At 46.0% G+C, this 18,896-nt stretch overlaps 1 protein-coding gene across 5 annotated transcripts in view; it reads left to right on the forward strand.

The window, feature by feature from the left end:
- Nr5a2 (nuclear receptor subfamily 5 group A member 2) overlaps positions 1-4,884 on the forward strand; it is a 129,230-nt gene extending 124,346 nt beyond the window's left edge. For all 5 annotated transcript variants that reach the window (XM_087906465.1, XM_048430942.3, XM_048430945.3 and 2 more), the window contains one exon: positions 1,795-4,884. In XM_087906465.1, the coding sequence (XP_087762591.1) occupies positions 1,795-2,042 (248 nt within the window). In that variant the 3' untranslated portion in view covers positions 2,043-4,884. The remainder of the gene's footprint in view (positions 1-1,794) is intronic.
- The last annotated feature ends 14,012 nt before the right edge of the window (positions 4,885-18,896 follow it).

The following is an 18,896-nucleotide window of genomic DNA, read 5'->3' on the forward strand; positions in this document are numbered from 1 at the left end:
TTGAATGCGTGGTTATCTTTAAATCACCCTAACGTAGCTTCATGTGGAGTTCTTTTCTACTGAAGTAGAACATGTTGAAGGGATTTCTGATCGTTTACACTTGGTAATTTTGAACCGCACATAACTCTAGATCATAGCCATATTTCTAAATATTTCTAAGTAATTTGAACCCAGTTTAAAAATATTTCACTTTACGTTGGAAGTATTTGGTTGGCTGTAAACTGCCGTTATGTGCCAAGTGCCAGGTGCCACAAATGGTACAAAGCTCCAATGTAGCATGTGCCTGGTTGGCCCACTCAGGCAAGTATTTTTGTGCCCCCCCCCCATCTCTCTCACTTTGAGCTAGGACTTAGTCACCAGCTTCATGTTATGTATCTTCTTCTTGTCGATTCCTCGCTGGTCTGAATGTGGGCCAGAGACTCGGTGATAGAGAAGCTGTTGTTGGTACAGAGTCATGGTCCAAATGTAAACATGCAGATCCTCCCGAACACAGTGCAGTGGCAAACGTAAGGGGACCTTATTGTAGACTCATTGGAGATGGATAAGAGGAACACAGACATAGCACAGGCTAATTTAACAGTGTCTATCGTATTGGTTGTGAGTTACTATGGTAACTGTGACCTTTCATCTAGCACATTTAACCTTTTACTCATTTTGTTCATACATAGTATTTGGTTTACTTCAGAATCTTGTTTATTTTTCTCCAATTAGAGAAAAAAAGGGCAAGGATGGCTGTGTCTGTTTATATACGTTCCTCACAGAGAGTAAACACATGCACATCTGTATATTTTTTTCCAGCGGCTTCTATACACACTTCGTAAAAAAAAGTTATCCAGGGAACATAAATAAACTCTAGAAGTGAAATGCCGACATTCCATCTTTCCCGCGCCCATCATCTGTGTGCATTTGTGTGGGATACTGTGTCTCTTTCTTATACAGTATGTGGAAGAACCTCCAGGGCAGATGTTTTAAAAATGGATGATCACCCAGAGTTAGGCAGGATGAATTGCCTGTGTCCAGCTTCTTCATACCCGTGACCCAGGACCAGGAGAAAAATAAAAAATAAAAAGAGTCAGCCTTATGAAACTGCATTCAGGTTAAAGGGCACCAGGCATCCTGGCTTGTATTCTGCCTACAGGACAAGACTTTCATTTGATAAAGATCATTAGTCACTGAGATATATATTTGAGAGAGTTCCCAGTAGCGAATCTTCTGTTGGCAGTCACTGGAGTGTACCAGATGGTTCATTAGCATAGGCTAGACAAGTCAAAGGCTCTCAGAATCATTTAGAAAATGTCAAACAGAAACAAGAACCCTGTCACTTTTTATTAGAATTAACTACATCACACCCTGGACACAGATTTCACCTTGGGTCAGAAAAATTAATACAGAATTATATGAATTGTGTAATATACTGGTTTAAGATAGGTCTTTCTCTAGGGACTCATTTGCTGGCAATATATTATGATCCCTCTACTTTAAGAATCCTCGAGTCTTTCCTTTTGTAAGATATGAGAAGAGTTGACCTTGCTCAAAATCCACTGGTGTCTAATTGATTTGAGGTATATGCAGAATTTCAACCAGACCAGCTTACAAAGTTCTCTTGCGATCCTTTGCCCAGAAAGTGTGCTGAGCCGGGTTTCCTGACTGCTCATCAGTGTAGAAAGCACACTTTACAGCAAGAGAACCAGGCAACCATGAACCGAACATTGCTTTAGGAAATGGAAATCTAAAAGAGAAAAACAAAAACATGTCATTGAAACCTTGTCTCTCTCTCTCTTTTTTTAAATACAGACGTCAAGAATCTCGAGAACTTCCAGCTGGTGGAAAGTGTCCAGGAACAGGTGAACGCTGCCCTGCTGGACTACACGATTTGCAACTACCCACAGCAGACGGAGAAATTCGGACAGCTACTTCTTCGGCTGCCAGAAATCCGGGCCATCAGCATGCAGGCCGAGGAGTACCTCTACTACAAGCACCTGAATGGGGATGTCCCCTACAATAACCTGCTCATTGAGATGCTGCATGCAAAAAGAGCCTAAGTCACCACCTCTAGAAGCTTGCTTTTGGAACACAGAGACTGGAGGGAGGAGGAAGAAGAAAACATAATACTCTGAACTGCTCCAAGCAATGCAAACTACAAGCTTGGTTTAAAGACACTGAGATTTAAAAAGCTTAATAATCAAATACTTAATAGCAAAGAAATGATCTATCCAGGGTATTTGTACTGCAAACTGTGAATCAAAGGCTTCACATCCCCAGAGGATTCAGAAGAAAGACATTGGTGTCATGGGATGGATTGAACTCACAGAGTCCAATACCACATCTCAATAAAGACGTACAGAACATTCCTTGTATATTTAAACTGATCTGTTATTAAGAAATTCAGCAGTTGATCGGTGTTATTAATCGGACGTGTCCAGAATTCCTCCATGGTGAAGCCGAACAACTCTCAAAGAATACATGGGCTGTGCCTTGGCAGCCCCCGCTCCTCCCAGAAGGCCCCACACCTTCTGACCTGTGAGCTCTGAAGCTATCCTAAGGACTTCGTTCAGCCACACCCAGTAGTAGCTCCACTAAATCATGAGTTCTGAATGTCTGTCTTAGACCTGCCAGCAACTAATAAGAGCAATGTATAAATACGTCAGCTTGCCATTTTAAATGTTCTGAAGTTGTTTTGTCGTGTGTTCGTAATTTAACTAAAACAGGCAGTATCCCTCTTCTATATAAGCATTAGTTTAATATTAAAGGAAATCAAACAGATTTAAGCAGATACTCCCAACAAGCAAGCTAGATCTTATTTCTGCTATTTTTGCTGAAATATAGCTTTGGCATGGTTGGGTTTCATAAGAGTTTTTGGCCAAGAGGCTTGTTAGTACACATCCGTCTGTGTAGTCATCAGGGTTTGTTGTTCACTTAAAAAATAAAACACTAGCATCCTTTGCTGGGATGTCAAATAGTCACAGTCTAAGGAACCGAAAAGTCGAGCATGGTAAGCAATGCCAAATGAAAGTAGATTGAGCTGTGAAGGCAGCTTACTCAAGATTGGTTGGTAAAGCACCCCCTAAACTTGGGGTGCAAAAGCAGTGATTCTCACGGCCTGGAAATTCAGTGAAGTCATTCACATCTCCTGCGAAGGGCAATGGAAGAGCGCGGTACCGGCCTAAGTCATAGACCAAAGTCTACTGTAGAACAAAAATGCTGGAGGGCAGAGGTGGCAAACTCTCCCCAACCAATGCTGTCAGTATTAACACACGATGGCCACAAGTATGGAAGCCTTGCCTTACTTCCTGGTCCCAAAGGGGAGCTGTGCAGATGGGGATGAACATTTGTTGAAAATAAAGTATTACTACTTTAAAGTCAAACAAAATATAGTGTTTACATTCTTTAGGTCCTGGGGGGAGTTGGGGTAACCCTGCTACTACAAGAAAGCAAAAGCAGTCATTTCTTTAGTGTTATTTCTCTGGTTAGTAATTATTTTTCACAGGACTTAATTACTATATGTCGTGAGACACTAAAATCAAGAATGGGACTCTCATTTCGTCTTTAATTTGTCGAGATCAGCAGCACAATCACTTGTAGAAACTGTAAAAAAGAAAGAATATCTCCCTGTTCTTAATTTTTTTTCACAAATGTTTCTGGCTTTGGAACAGTTTATTTATATTGTATATCATAGTTTCAACTGTAGAAAATTATGCTAATTTATTGTTCCTTGGGTTCCCCTTTGTATAAGATAGAGCCAAGACTGAAGAAACCAAATATGTGTTTACTATAGCATGTCTTCAAGTTATTGGAACATAGTTCAGTGGTATAGAAGGGTCCTAATGATTAAAACCATCCACTTGATTACATGTCTGGAAATTCCCATAATCTTTCTGTAGTTTATTTAATAGCCATTGTAAATCTCATGACTTGTAGCTTTTTCTTGTTTTGAAGTTATTTTATCAAGACAGAGTCTTACCTGGTTTTCCTTTCCAAACATTGTAAGTTGTATACCAAAGATATTAGTTTATTACTTCAGTGTGTACAAAGATTATTATTTTATTACACTTATTAATCACCTCTAATATCCATGAGGGATGCACATTAGCTGTGCTGGGCATTGACTCTCAGTGTTATCTTCATGGTTCAAAGAAGGATGGAATCGTTAATCAGAGCTCAGATCCAAAGTATTAAATCAAATAGAAGCATGCCTGTGCCTCCCAACTAAAAACCAAGTTGGATAAAGGCACACAGGGACTTGGAATGGTGATGTCAGTGGTTGAGGAGAGAGAGCTCTAGCCCGTCTCTATGTGGGCGGAGGCTAGAAGGATGGTTATTTGGAGGCTTTGTAACATTGAAAAGAAATCCATGTGTCCATATTTTAAATGCATTGTACTCCCCACTGAACATGAAGCCCAAAGTAGTCAAACGCTGCTCTAGCAGCTTTTACCCTGAGAGTGGTAAAAAGGCCACAACGGCCACATCCGTGCTGAGGACAGAAGCAGTTAAGCAGGTGATGCTGCCCAGCGTCGGTGGCCCCTTCAGAGCTGGCCAGTTGTCTGATGCCAGTTGGTAGCCAGTTTGAAAGGTAACCAACTGCCTTATCAGTCTTACTGAAGCCAGACTCATCTGGGAAGGTTTTCAGCTGAGCTGGGTTTCCCGCCGTTGGTCTCGGCAGACGGTCTGTAATGTCTGAATCTTTGGATTAGGGCTCTCCCACAGCTGCCTTGGACTTGAGTTCATGCCGTGTTCAGAGTGTGACGTCGGTTTCTCGTTGACCTTCGCTTACTGTATCAGTGAAGTACATATTGTCATGTCAGTTCTTGCCAGGAATTTCTCAGTATGGATTTTGTTTTTAGTATTTCAATAAATATTGATGTGCCCGACTGGTAACTTTTAAAATCCTTTATGTGGTCCTTGTGTTGGATATGAGAGCATCTAGTAGTTAACGTGTCCAAGAATGGACTTCCAAAGACTTTCACAAGAATACTTTGTGTGTAAGGCTTCGGGTGTCTGCAGATGACACCGAACATTCTGTCCGTGCACCATAGTTCCAGCATGAACTGAGACTGTTGGCACAAAATTCTCCATCTAACTTTGTTTACCAAACAGTGTCCTAATAACTCTAAGTGCCTTTACAATTCAGATCCTCAGAACAGCTTCATTTTAAAGCCCTTTGAACAAACCGATACATTGGCCAGCGGAGGGCTAGAGCAGGATGCTGGTTCATTCCGTAGTTAGCAGTGCTGGAACCCACTGTATCGTTAAGGAAGTCAGGACTTCGGCAGAATAGTCCTTTCCGGTAGGAGCGGGCTGAATAGAGGTGATCAGACTCAAGAAGCACTCCGACAGCTTTGGCCAATGTCTCTCTGAGCAAAGATACTAAGCACCAAAAGGCAAAAGTAGTAGAGACAATGGGGCATCCTTGTGCATCAACTCAGAACCAGGGCTAGAGGCATAGCTCTATGCTAAAGTCTTGTACAAATATGAGGGCCAAAGTTAAAGACCCAGAACCCAGTTAAAGGTAGATGAGGCACCCAATCTGAACCCCAGCTAGCAGGATGGAGATAGGATTCACAAGACAGGATGGCTAGCAAAACTGAAAGATGACGCCCAAGGCGACCTCAGGCCTTCATATGCAAACACACAGGCATGCACATCACGTATACGTGTAAACAGACCATTACCCTCAGCTCAGAACCCTAAGAGCTTTTATTCCCTGGAGTTTAACTCTAAAAATGTCTAAAAAATGTTAAAGAAATAGGCCTCCTTTAGTACTACCCAGCTTTTGGAGATTCAAAACCAACTGAAATAACTACAAAAGTTCATTTTGGAAATAAAGCATGCACTATAAAGTACTAAGAGTCACGAACCACTTCATTATAAAACATCAAAGCCCAGCCTCCCTTTTCCACCGTTCCCTTTGCATCCTTCACCGCTGAGGCCCGAAGGATGCCTTGGTCCTGCACCAGGCATTCTGACATTAGAGGATGCACAGAAAATTACCAGTTGGATGCATCCACATGTGTGTATACACATCATGGAACTGAGATTTTTTTAAATAACTAAACCGCTCTACAAATCCCATCTCCCCTGTCAACCCCCCTCCGGGGGGGGGGGGGGCTAAATGATTCTTGGCATGTCACAAAAAAATGCAAACATATATTCATGTTTAATTGAACTGACTTACACCGTTTTTACATGTGTAGCCGGGTTATAACCCAGATCAGCTGAGGTGAGAACATCGGGTGTTTTTAAATGGTTTTTTTTTTATTTCAAAGCAGGAGAGTTTCTCCAGAGTCTATTGGCAGCTGGCAGAGGTCATTCTGACAGAGCCACGGGGGCCCAACTTCCATCCTTAGAATAACACACACCAAGTTGCTAAGTCCACTGCAGCACAGGGCACCCAGAGGGGTGGAAAATCTTCGTGCTGATGTTCATTTGGTTGTTCTGCTGGATATTCAAAATAACTTTGAGGGGGTTTGTACCTTTAACTAAGTTTGACATTCAGTTTGAAACCATTTCTGATGTATATTTTTATGAGAACCATGTGGAGACTCTGTTCACCAGCACCCAGGTCAGAAAGCGCCAACACTTAGTGATCTTGACATTTCCCTGGAACAATACAGAGCAATTTTCCTCACCGCTGAGCAGGAAGTGTATAGTTCAGTCACTCAGAATAAATATTCTTGGAGAGGTCTCACTGCTCCACGTAAGCATTTGTTTTATGTTAAGTTAGGAATTAATAACGTGGTGAGTGGTGTCGGGCTATGCTTGTGGTTTTGTTTGAAGAAGCGCCTTCCATGTTAGTTGCTAAGAAAGGGAAGGTGCCAGAGGGGGTGTTAGAATTAGAACTAATTGCTGGGTTTGAAGCTTAAGTATCAAGAACCCAGTAGGATGCAGAGAACTGGGCTCTGCCTGTCCTGATCGCTGCATCAGGAGCTTTGGCCACTCCCAGCTTGGGCTCCCAGCTACAGACAGCAAATCATGTTTCAGGTTCTCACTAAGACCCTATTAGTTGAAAATAACCAGGCGTGCATCGCTAAACCTAGTTAGTTGTCTTAGCACATCAACTTGAGAGACAATCACTCGAGGGTAAGCCAGTGCCATCCCCCCATCCTCTTTGGTCTGGGACATCCCTCTGAGGTTTAAGACCAGCTCAGTTAGCTATGGCCAGGCTACAACTTCCCTGTACTTCTGCAACAGGGGCCGAAGCCCTGCCAGGTTTCTCCCCCACAGTCCTCTGTGTTCCTTCAGTGCCCTTGTTCCCACAAGGCCTCAATATCTAAGACCCACCCACCCATTCCTTTCCCTGCCTCCCTCAGATCAGTCCACATCTGGCCTCCCTGACAGCAGATCAGACCCTTGGCATTTCTGGCCTGAAATTCTTTGGCAGATTCCCAGCTAGATGCCTGCTGTCTGTCCATCCAGTCCCAACCTCACTCCGTACAGCAGCCAGCCCAATAGGTTCATCCCAATACAACCTTCCCTTACCACTCCCTGCCTCTGAGTCTAGCCTTTCCAGCTCCACCCAGCCCCAGCCACAGAGAAAGAACCGTGCTGCCCTGTGCTTGCGTAGGCTGCCCGTTCCTGCTTCTGTTCCCTGGTGAAATCCAACCAGACACAGACCCCTGCCCCGGTCCGGTGCAACTTACCTGAGACACACACCTCTGTGAAATATGTCCTAGTCTCACGATTGTTTCCCTTGTCTGACCCCTGCCCTCACCGAAAAAGTAAAATGTAAACAGGACCATCAGGGCAAGCACAGTGACTTGTTATTGTCTCTGGCTCAGGGCAGACATTGATAGATCCATCCTATAATTTCCACACACAAAAAATGAAAGCTCCCTGACCCACAGACCACATTAATCCTTGGGCTAGTTTTCTAAAACTTAAAATACCAGCAATAACTAACAAGAAAAGGCTGGGTGGTGGTGGTGCATGTCTTTAATCCCAGCACTCGGGAGGCAGAGGCAGGCGAATCACTGAGTTCGAAGCCAGCCTGGTTTACAAGAGCTGGTTCCAGGACAGGCACCAAAACTAAAAAAACAAAACGAAACAAAAAAAATAGGGGTGGTTTTTCACTGGGGAGTAGATGGCTCAGACTTTTATAGATTCTGGCCTGTGATGGATGGGCCCATTGTTTCTCACCTGTAGAGAGATGGTACCCCATGGCAGACGCACTTGATGAGGCAACTGTTCCGTTGAGGCCAAGAAGCAAAACCAAGATATAAAGAACCAAGATAGATAGGAAGAAGTTCTCTTCTGTTACCTGGGAAGCCCCCACAAGGCCCCACTTCCTAAAATTCCCATTACCCCAAGGATCAAGATTTTAGCCCATAGGTCTCTAGGGGGCATCCAAAATCCCAACTTCAGCAGTCTTTATTGGCTTCGCATAGGACCATGCACATCTCAGGGGAGCACAATACTGGTGCCCATCCAAGATGCTCACGTGTCCCAAACCTAGTATCACAAGGGCGATTCACCCCTGTTGTTAACTGATGTTAACCTAATGGCATGACTTTTCCTGGGAGGACACGAGTAAACACAGACCAAAGAGACAGTTCTACCTCAGTGGCAGACGAGCGGGCTCACTGGGGTTATAGGAACCCAGGCGGCTCATCGGTAGCAGCATCACTGGTAAGTCCATCTTACGTTGTGAGAGGATCCACTCTAAAAAGTGCACCCTTGGAGCTGCCTGGCCAACTAGCAGTCAGCTCTACCGAGCCGCACCGGGAAGGAGGGTTTGTCATTTTCCGAACTTATGTCCTGTGAGTTTGTAAGTTTTACACTGCCTCCTTCCTCCCTCTCTCCAAGAGAGAATTAGTTGTTGTTGTTGTTATTATTATTATTGGTTTTTCGAGACAGGGTTTCTCTGTAGCTTTGGAGCCTGTCCTGGAAGTAGCTCTTGTAGACCAAGCTGGCCTCGAACTCACAGAGATCCGCCTGCCTCTGCCTCCTGAGTGCTGGGATTAAAGGTGTGCGCCACCACCGCCCGGCTGAGAATTATTTCAGTGTAGGAGACAACCATGTCCTAGTTCCATTTTTGTTGCTGTGACAATGAAAACACGACTTCCAGGGGAAACCATCAGGCGGGGGAGTCAAGGGCTTGAAGCTGCTGATCCTACTACATCACATCCACAGTCAAGAGCCGAGACACAAATGCATGCATGCATGTCACTTAGCCCAATACTCTTACTTAGTCAAGGGTCAAAACCCAGGGAATATTGCTGCCCATTTTCAGAGCAGGCTCCCCCCAATCGATGAAGACAGTCGTGATAAACCTCCACAGGCATGCCCACAGGTTGGTCTTGCTTAGCCATCCCTCACTGACACTCTCTTCCCAGAGATTCTAGATTGTGTCAAAATGACAATTAAAACTAGCCATCACGGCTGGGCAGGGGTGGCACGTGCCTCTAATTCCAGCACTCGGGGGTGGGGGTGGGGGTGGGGGCAGAGGCAGAGGTAGGCGGACCTTTGTGAGTTCGAGGCCAGCCTGGTTTACAAGAGCTAGTTCCAGGACAGCTGTTACACAGAAGAAAATTCAAAACCACTAACCATCACATGCCTGCACACTAGTCCAAGGAACTGGGCAGTGGAGATGGCACTCTGTTTCCACAAAGGAGCCTGCCACCTGAAGAAGGAATAGTGAGAAGGACTAGAATTATCCTGTGTGGCCCCAGAGAGGAGAAGCCTGTCTTGAAAGATCATATCACAATGCAAAGATGAAAACAAAAAAATGCTAATAATGAAAGTGATCCAAGACTTAGGCCACCTGTCCTGGAAGCCGGGATCTTGGAGAAACTGCTCCGCTCAAGGCCAGGCTGGGCAACAGTGCTGAGGATGTGACTCTGTGTGGAGCTGTTAGTGAGCACTTGACTCTCCAAATCCGACAGTGCCCAATTCCGGTAAGGCCAGACAGTTAGCTTAGCCAAAACTTTCAGAAGAACCCTCTCCCCCCACCCACATTCCAGGGACAGCCTGCTTGTGCCTTTCAAGTTTGCTAGAACTCTCAACCCCGAGAGTTGAGAACCTGCTCATGAATTCGCGAAGCTCATTTCAATACTTACGATGTAGGAGAGAAATCACAGCCTCACAGCCTATGAGACAGGTCAGACCGATTCAACCCCACATATAGGCAACGGTTAGCGTGCTGGAAAAGACCATGTGTCTACTCTTTGAAAAGCTGTACTTAGGCTTTCAAAACCCTTTTCCGTGGAGTTAGAGATGGCGCTCAGTGATGGAGGACTCACCTGGTACATATGATGCCCTGGGTTGGATCCCCAGCACTGTAAGCAAAACCTCCTTTCCTGATTTCCGTTGTATAGTGAGAGATTGTTGGGGGCTGCAGAGCCCTGGCCCCTTGACTTTCTTTGTCCGCCTCAGAGCCTTTGCCTGCTGGAGTGGACTGAGCAACACAGCTTGTTTACCTGCGCCTGCAGCTGCTCTGAGCACGAGACCCTGATGGCAGGGGAGTGGGTTCTGGTGAGTCTGCAGCTGAAGGATCCCGAGAACTGGGGCGTGGCTATCAGTTAAGCTGCCCTGAAGCACAATAAAGTTGGCACTTTTTAAAAATGTTTTTTTTTTCTTTTTTATTGATATTTATTGAGCATTTTTCTCTGCTCCCCTCAATGCCTCTCCCCTCCCCCAAGGTCTCCATGCTCCCAGTTTACACAGGAGATCTTGCCTTTTTCTACTTTCTACTTCCCATGTAGATTAGATCTATGTAAGTCTCTCTTAGTGTCCAACTTGACATTCTTGTATCAAGGATGACCCATGTCCCCGTGTCTCTGTCTGTCTGTACACGTATGTTTTTAAGTCTCCAGCTTGGTTCCTGGCTCGTGTACTGTCCCGTAGTGCAGCCGCTACACACACTTATGGTCCTCTCCTCACACCTAGTCTGAGAGGAGCAAAAACATCTTCTCGAGCATGAAGAGCTGAGTTTGGACCCCCAATACCCACATGAATGCTGGGTATGGTAATGTGCACCTAGAACCTCAGCACCGATAGGCACAGGATAAGTGGATCCTGAAGGCTAACCAGCCAACCTATCCAGCTGCAATGATGAGCTTCAGGTTCAGTGAAGAGATTCAGTCTCAAGAGATATGGTGGAAAATGAAAGATACCACAAGTCAACCCATGTGCATGAATGTACCTCCCTCATACACACATGTACACACACATGCATACAAACATCACACACATATAAGCAAGCATGCATGCACCCCCTCATACACACACATGTGCATGAATGCACCCCCAATACACACACATGCAAACACATGCATACAAGCACCACACACACACAGTCTAGCATTCAAGTACACACCCCCTCATGCACATACACACGCACACACCACAGACACACCCATGATTAATGAATCATGATGCTGGCTCTCCCAGCCCTTCCTCATAGCTCCCATCTAACAAATTACAGCACACTCCTGTGCCCCTGAAGTCCACCAATTCCAAAAACACCTCTGAGGGAAAATCAGTTTGCTGACTTGTATTTCTCACTTAAGCTATGGCTGAGCATCTATCTAGACTATTCCAGGTGGTGACCTTACTGAACATACGCCGAAGATAACTGGTGAAAATTGGACCTCATTTTAAGCAACACGCTAAACAGTGAGCTGTGTACAGTGGTAAATTGTCCCTGGTCCACCAAAACCCTTTCCCCCGCTCAATGCCTGGCTCCTGAAGACTCTTCTTTCCCTCGTTCTTCGCTGTGCCCATGTGAGGAGGGTGGGAGGAGGGCAGCGGCAAGGAGTGGGAGCAAAGGGGAGGAGTGGACCCTCTTCCCGCAGTAGAGACAAGCCCGTTCCCTCCAGGGCCCCAGTGTGGACAGTAATCCTGGACCCAACAACATGGATGTCTCCCTGAGCAACCTGGTCATGTCATGGGGCCAGCTTCCGAAGGGAGAAAAATGTCAGCTTAAGCCACTTTATCTTGGCATTTCTTTTAAAAGCTTAGACTGTTTTCTTAAGACTCATCTTAATTTTAAATGAATGTTAAGTGCAGGTACCTGAGGAGGCTAGAATAGGGTGTTGGATACCTTGGAGCTGGAGATACAGGCAGTTCTCGGCCACCCCGATGTAGGTTCTGGAAACCAAAACCAGGTCCTCTTCGAGTGCAGAATATGCCCTTTACCACTGAGTTGTCTTTCCAGCCCCCTTGGACTTTATCTTACTATACAAACATGGTTAATACTCAACCATCTTCTATCTTTTAAGACAGACTTACCAAGCAGTCCAGGCTCTCCTTTGACTTCCTACGTTCCTCTGGCGCGGCTGAAAACAACCCCTCCTGCCTCACGAGTGCTGGAATTAGAAGTGTGCACCAGCAAAACCTTACAATTTAGGCCACTAAAGATTGCTGTAATTTGCCTAAGCGCTGAGGCTGCTAAGTGTTGGAGCACCAGGGCTCTGTGACTGCAGAGCCGGTGGGGGCACTAACTAGGCAGAACCTTCCCTAAGGCAGACGCTCTGAAAACTGCTGTCCCTCCCGCAACTGAGAGGCTTTTTGTGGGCCGGGGTGAGGGTGGGGCTCAAGACAATATTTTTCTGTGTATCCCCGGCTATCCTGGACATAAACCAGACTGACCTCAAACTCACAGAGATCTGCCTGCCTCTGTCTCCTAAATGTTGGGATTAAATGATTGCGTCACCATCACCCTTGAGAGTTTTCTTTAGGGCTGAAAAGAAGCAATGGTGGCAGGTAGGCTTTCTTAAAATCCATGCCATCAAAACAAAACATTTCTCAACAAGAACTCCAATGGGCAGACTTCTAACCACAGCTGTCTGAAACAGCCTTGTGTAGGGGTTCTCGCTCAGTGGCAGAGCGCTTGGCTCATCTGTGCAAAGCCCTGGGTTCGATCCCCAAAGTTACAAGATAAAATATAAAACTGGAGTGTGTTGCCCAGAGGTTTGAGAATGTGTGAAACACAGCCTTTGAGTCTTAACACAATGAGAATACAGAGCCAGAAACCTTTGTACCACGTCAGTAGGAAATGGCCATCTTTTCCCCAGACATGAGTCCTGATTACTTAAGAGCGACACAAACTGTCTCCTACCTCGCTTTGATCAGTGGCTTCCCATCTATTTGCCTACAGACTCATTTGAGAATGTCCTCTATGCATGAAGTATTGGGGAACATGCAGATGAGAAGCCGTGCTTATGAAGAGAACGCAGGTTACAAACATGTCGTCGCGGCTCACCTCCCTCCGCCACTGGCAGCTAGCAAAACACTCCCTGTTTATAAGTTTCTGTTCCAAAGCTTTTACCCGCAAAATATGTTAGGCCAATGAGGAAATGTGCGCCACAGAGGGGGAAAGAGCTTCTATAAATAAGTGTGGGAACACGTGCGGGGCCTCCGAATGTTGCCATAGCGGGTTTTATTTCCCCTCTGTTCCCACATTGTGGTCTTATATTGAGTATCAGATATCTCTGCGGCCATTGTGTGGCCTGGATTCCTGCCAGGCTTCCTGTGAAGTGTACGATCGATGCTCACTTCTTCGCTCCATCTCACTCAAAGACATTTTAAAGTTGGGGGGTGAAGGAGGCCACCCCCAGGTCTTTATCAGAAGCTCAACACAGGATCGGTGCCTGCCCCATCCGTACTTGTTGCCACTCAGAAACAAAACGGTGTGGATGATTAACAAGGACCAGGCCCTCATTTCATCCCCACCACCTCAATTCTCACAGCACCCCTCCAAGGTAAGCGCAATTCTCGCCACAGCATGCCGACAGCACCTTCCCTGGTGTGTATCAGGGCTGCCTTCCACAGTAAAGGTCGTACAGCTGGCCACACGCTGGGTGGGGTGGGGGTGGGGGAGACACACAGACCTCATCAGAACACACGGCCCAGGCTTCTAGCCGGGAGTCACACCCTTCATTCTGGGTTAACGCAGAATCTAGGAAACAATATATGACAGAGGCAATAACTTCTACCTCTTCTTTCTCATCACCTGACACCTGGGGACCAATCGCCACTTAATCAACCTCAGCTGGGACATTCCAGAAGCAAGGGGCAGAAAACATTAAATACTTTAGGTACGCTTCACTGTGTGTGAAACACGCAAACCATGTATGTCTCACTACACGCACCCCTGTGTGTTTCCCTATATGCACCCCTGTATATTTCACTACATGCACCTCTTGTATGTTTCCCTAAAGGCACCTATAGACACCCCTGTGTGTTTTACTACACACACACTCTTGTGTATTTCTCTACAGGTACCCCTGTGTGTTTTACTACATGCACGCGTGCGCGCACACACACACACACACACACACACACACACACACACACACACCCTTGTGTGTTTGCCTGCATGCACCCCTGTGTGTTTTACTACACACACACACACACCCTTGTGTGTTTGCCTGCATGTACCCCTGTGTGTTTTACTACACACACACACACACACACACACACACACTCTTGTGTGTTTCCCTACATGCACCAGTGTCGGCTGATTTCCCTTTGATGTTTAGCTTTGACTTCTGTTTATTTGTGTTCTGGGGTGGGTGGGTGGTTTTTTTTTTTAGACAAGGTTTCACTATATATCCTTGACTATCTTGGAACTTGCTATGTAGACCAGGCTAGCCTCTAACTCAAAGTGACATGCCTGCCTTAGGCCACCCCAAGTACTGAGATCAACAGTAACCACCACCACACTCTAATGTAAAGGGAACTCAAGAGAGGAGCTGGTTGGTTCAAACGCTGGAATGCAGGTTTGTGTCAAAACTGTCACCAGTCAAAAAAGACTTCATAGAAAGGGCAGTATTTAAATATGGATACCGTTTCCACGGGTAGACAAGTCTGGATACCAGCTGCTGAGAGATGAGACAGCATACAATGGTGGTCCCATAAGACTGCATCACGTAGAGGCAGAGGTTGTAACCATCTTGATCTAGATAAGAACATTTTGCAACATTCCCACAGTGCACTCCCTAGCTGTATATTAAAGCATGCCTATGTACATCCACATATGTGCGTATACCCACTCTGCTGAAGCATCCCAGAGAGACCAACCATGCTTGCTCTTGCCAGGTGCGACAGGAACCGGGGTGAGTGGTCCTGTTGGAAGTGTCCCAAGAAGGGGTTTTCCACCTCCACTTTGATTCACGGTCCCCAAAGATGGCAATTTCCTGTTTTCCCAGCGCTGCAGAGAAGCTCCCCAAATATAGTCTGCTATGCGGCAAAGTCTCATCACAGACACAAAGATACCAGAGGGAACCTGGCATGAGAGCTACCGCGTACTCAAGGAAAGGCGGGACTGTACATGTTTAACACATGCTCATGCCTGAACACAAATGCGTGGGAACGAGAAGCCCCAAAGCCTGTTTATTTTGTAGTCAGAAAACACTCCCTGTAAGTCATCTGTTTGCTCCTGGACTCTCAGAACCAAAGAAAGGCCTGTATCTCTCCACTGGGTATTTCTCAATAGCTGCAAATGAAAAATGGTTCTAGCACCCCATCGGTGCTGGGGGCGGGGTGGTCTGTGACGTCAGCGGCATAGGTGGGGAAAGAGAGTGGCAGGGAGTTTGCCAACACAGGGGCACATCCATCAGCTGTGTATCTTCCAACACGCCCAGAGACACGAGAAGCTCACAAGGGTGGGCGGTGATGGTAAGTGCTCAAGTCAGGCGTCTGTGTCAGCCAACCAGCTGCCATCTTGGTTGTTCCCGGGTTGCTGATTCTCCTTGATGTCTGTGCTTGGGCAGCTTCAGACTTGTATCTCCTCTTGGGCACAAGAAAGTGGTGTTTCGCCTTTCTGTGGTGAGTAGTAAAGGCAGTGGTGGTTCTAGTCCTGGCCCTGCTGACCAGGGGCCGCAATCTTTCCTTCCTTTTCCACAGCCCACTAACTCGTGAGCGAGCGAATGGCCTGCTGTACTTTCAGAAAGAACAAGGAAGCTAACTCAGTGAAAACAATGCTTACCATCCACAAGGACCTGAGCTGGGACTCCCAACAACCGCTTAAAAGCCAGACGTATCAGCATGGGCCTCCGGCACTGGAGGACAGAGGTTAAACAGGTCCCTGAAGCTCGCTGGCTCAGCAACCTTGCCAAAGGGGTGAGCTCCAGGTTTAGTGATGGATCATGCTTTTAAAAAGAAGTAATGTGTGTCTGGGGAGATTTTTTTTTTAACTCTTATCCTTTGCTCTTTGGGGGCCCATTACCCAGCTCCCAAATAAATATGTGGAGGCTTACTCTTTCTTATGAATGCCCACCTTAGCTTGGTTTGTTTCTAACCAGCTTTTCTTAAATTATCCTGTCTACCTTTTGCCTCTGGGCTTTTATCTTTCTCTATTCTGTATACCTTCCTTTCCTTCTTACTTCACTGCTGGTAGTGTAGCTGGGTGGCTAGACCCTGATGTCATCCACTCCTCCTTTTTTCCCTTCTCTCTCTTCTTTTTCTCCTTCTATTTATCCTCTCTGCCTGCCAACCCTGCCTATCTTTTCTCCTGCTTAGCTATTGGCCATTCAGCTCTTTATTAGACCAATCAGGTGTTTTAGGCAGGCAAAGTAACACCGTTTCACAGAGTTAAACAAATGCAACAAAAGAAATGCAACACATCTTTGCATCATTAAACAGATATTCCACAGCATGAAGGAATGGAACACATATTTAACTCATATCCCACAATAGGAGATGGGTCAGTGGATAGAGCACTTGCTGTGTGGATTGGCATTTAGAGTCCCAGAACCATGTAAAAGTCAGGCAGGGGTGATGACTGTCTATTAATCTAATATGTGGGAGGAAGACATAGGGGATCCTTGGGGAAAGGTGGCTAACTAGATTAGTTAAAATTAGTGAGCTCCAGGCTTAGCTAAGAACCCAGCCTCAATAAATAAAGTGGAGAATGATCAATAAATGCATACCATGTCAACTTTGAGCCTGCAGCACCCACACATGCAAACCTGCATGCAGGCTGAACACACCATACACATATACATACACACACACACAAAATTTAAGAAGCTGACTCAGCAATTAAGAGTGCTTACTGCTCTTCCCAAGGACCTGGGTTCAGTTCTTGACACTTAAGTCAGAGAGCTAACAACCACCTGTAATTTTATATATATATACATATATATATATACATATATTATGCTGGATAGTATTATGTCAACTTGACATAAGCTAAACTCATGAGAGGAAGGAACTTCAATTAAGAAAATGCTGTAAGATTGAGGTGTACAAAAACCTGTATGGCATCTTCTTAATTAGTGATTGATGTGGGAGGCGCCAGCCCTTCGTGGGTGGTATCATTCCCTGCCTGAACTGGCCTTCCACAGATTGGTGACTACCCCAACTATCATCATAGAGCCTTTATCCACTAAATGATGGAACCAGATGCAGAGATCCACAATCAAGCATCAGGCTGAGCTCCAGGAATCCAATCAAAGAGAAAGAGGAGGGACTATATGAGCAAGGCAGGTCAAGATCATGACAGAGTAATCTACAGGGTCAGCTGAACCAAGCTCGTGGAAACTCATGACTGACAGCTGTCGAGTCTCCATGGGACTGAACTAGGCTCTCCATATGTGGGAGACAGTGGTGAAGCTTGAACTATCTGATGGGCCCAGTAGGACCAGGATCTACCCCTGGTGCATGAGCTAGCTTATTGGAACCCATTCCCTATGGTGGGATGCCATGCTCAGTCCTAATTCAGTGGGAGGGCTTGGTTCTGACCCAACTTAGTATACCAGACTTTGCTGATTCCCCATAGGAGTACTTACCCATTGGGAGGAGTGAATAGGGGATGGGCTGGAGGGAAGGAGATGGGGGCAGTAAGGGGGGTGGGAGGAAGAACTGTAGTTGGCATGTAAAATTTAAAAAAAAAAAAGATTAAAAAAAAAGGAAAGAAAGCAGGCTGAGCAAGCCAGCACTCCTCCATGGCCTGTGTATCAGCTCCTGCCTCCAGGTTCCTGCCCTGCTTGTGTTTTGTCCTGACTTCCTTCACTGATGAACAGTGATATGGAAGCCTCAGCATGATCAACCTACTGGGGGTCACTCCTTAAAGAAAACTGACTACCCCTCCCTCAGAAGCCATCAGTTAGCAATAGCTCCTCAGCTAGGGCCGGGGGGCGGGGGCTCACAAGCTCCTAGTCCCTGGCACTTAAACGTTGACTGACTTCATGAGGGCAATGGTCCCCTCCCCCATCCTCCCCAACTCCGGTTTTCACAGTCTTTCTTGGGCAGAGGGGACACAGCACTATTTTATGTATTAGCCCAGAAAACCATGCTTCTTGGTAGCATTGTAAATGGAATTTACTTGCGCGCAACTAAAACAAAAATACACCGGTCTTTGCAGCCAAAGTGCCGCCTTCGCGGTCCCAGGTCTTCACATTCATCTTCCAGAGCCCTAATCCTTGGGTCATGGCAGGATTATTGTCCCAAGTATTTCACCCATGATTCACAACATTCAATAAAGAATTGTGCCCGGTGAACGCCTTTAATCCCTTTAACTCAGGAGGCAGAGGCAGGTGGATCTTGGTGAGTTCAACGCCAGCCTGGTCTACAGATTAAATTTGAGGACAGCCAAGGCTACACAGGAAAATTCTGTCTTGAATACTCCCTCCCCCTAAAAAAAGAAAAAAATTGCTTTTGAATTCACCTCAGTATGTGCTCTAACTGGCTTTCTGTGGGTGTGGTGAACACCATGATGCAAAGCAACGGGGCGAGGAAAGGGTTTATTCCCTCTTACCTTCCACAGCCCATCGTCCAGCAAAGCCACGGCAGAAACAGTGAAGAAATGCTACTTCCAGGCTTGTTCCGTCCCGGGCTTTCTCGGTTACATTTCTCAAAAGGCTAGGCCCACCTGTTCAGGGTTAGATCCACCCACAGTGTTCAGGTTGGATTGGTTAGTAATTAAGAAAACACACCACAGGCAGCTAATCTGATAG

Source organism: Myodes glareolus, chromosome 5 (genome assembly GCF_982192425.1).
Source record: "Myodes glareolus chromosome 5, mMyoGla1.1, whole genome shotgun sequence".
Taxonomy (NCBI): domain Eukaryota; kingdom Metazoa; phylum Chordata; class Mammalia; order Rodentia; family Cricetidae; genus Myodes; species Myodes glareolus.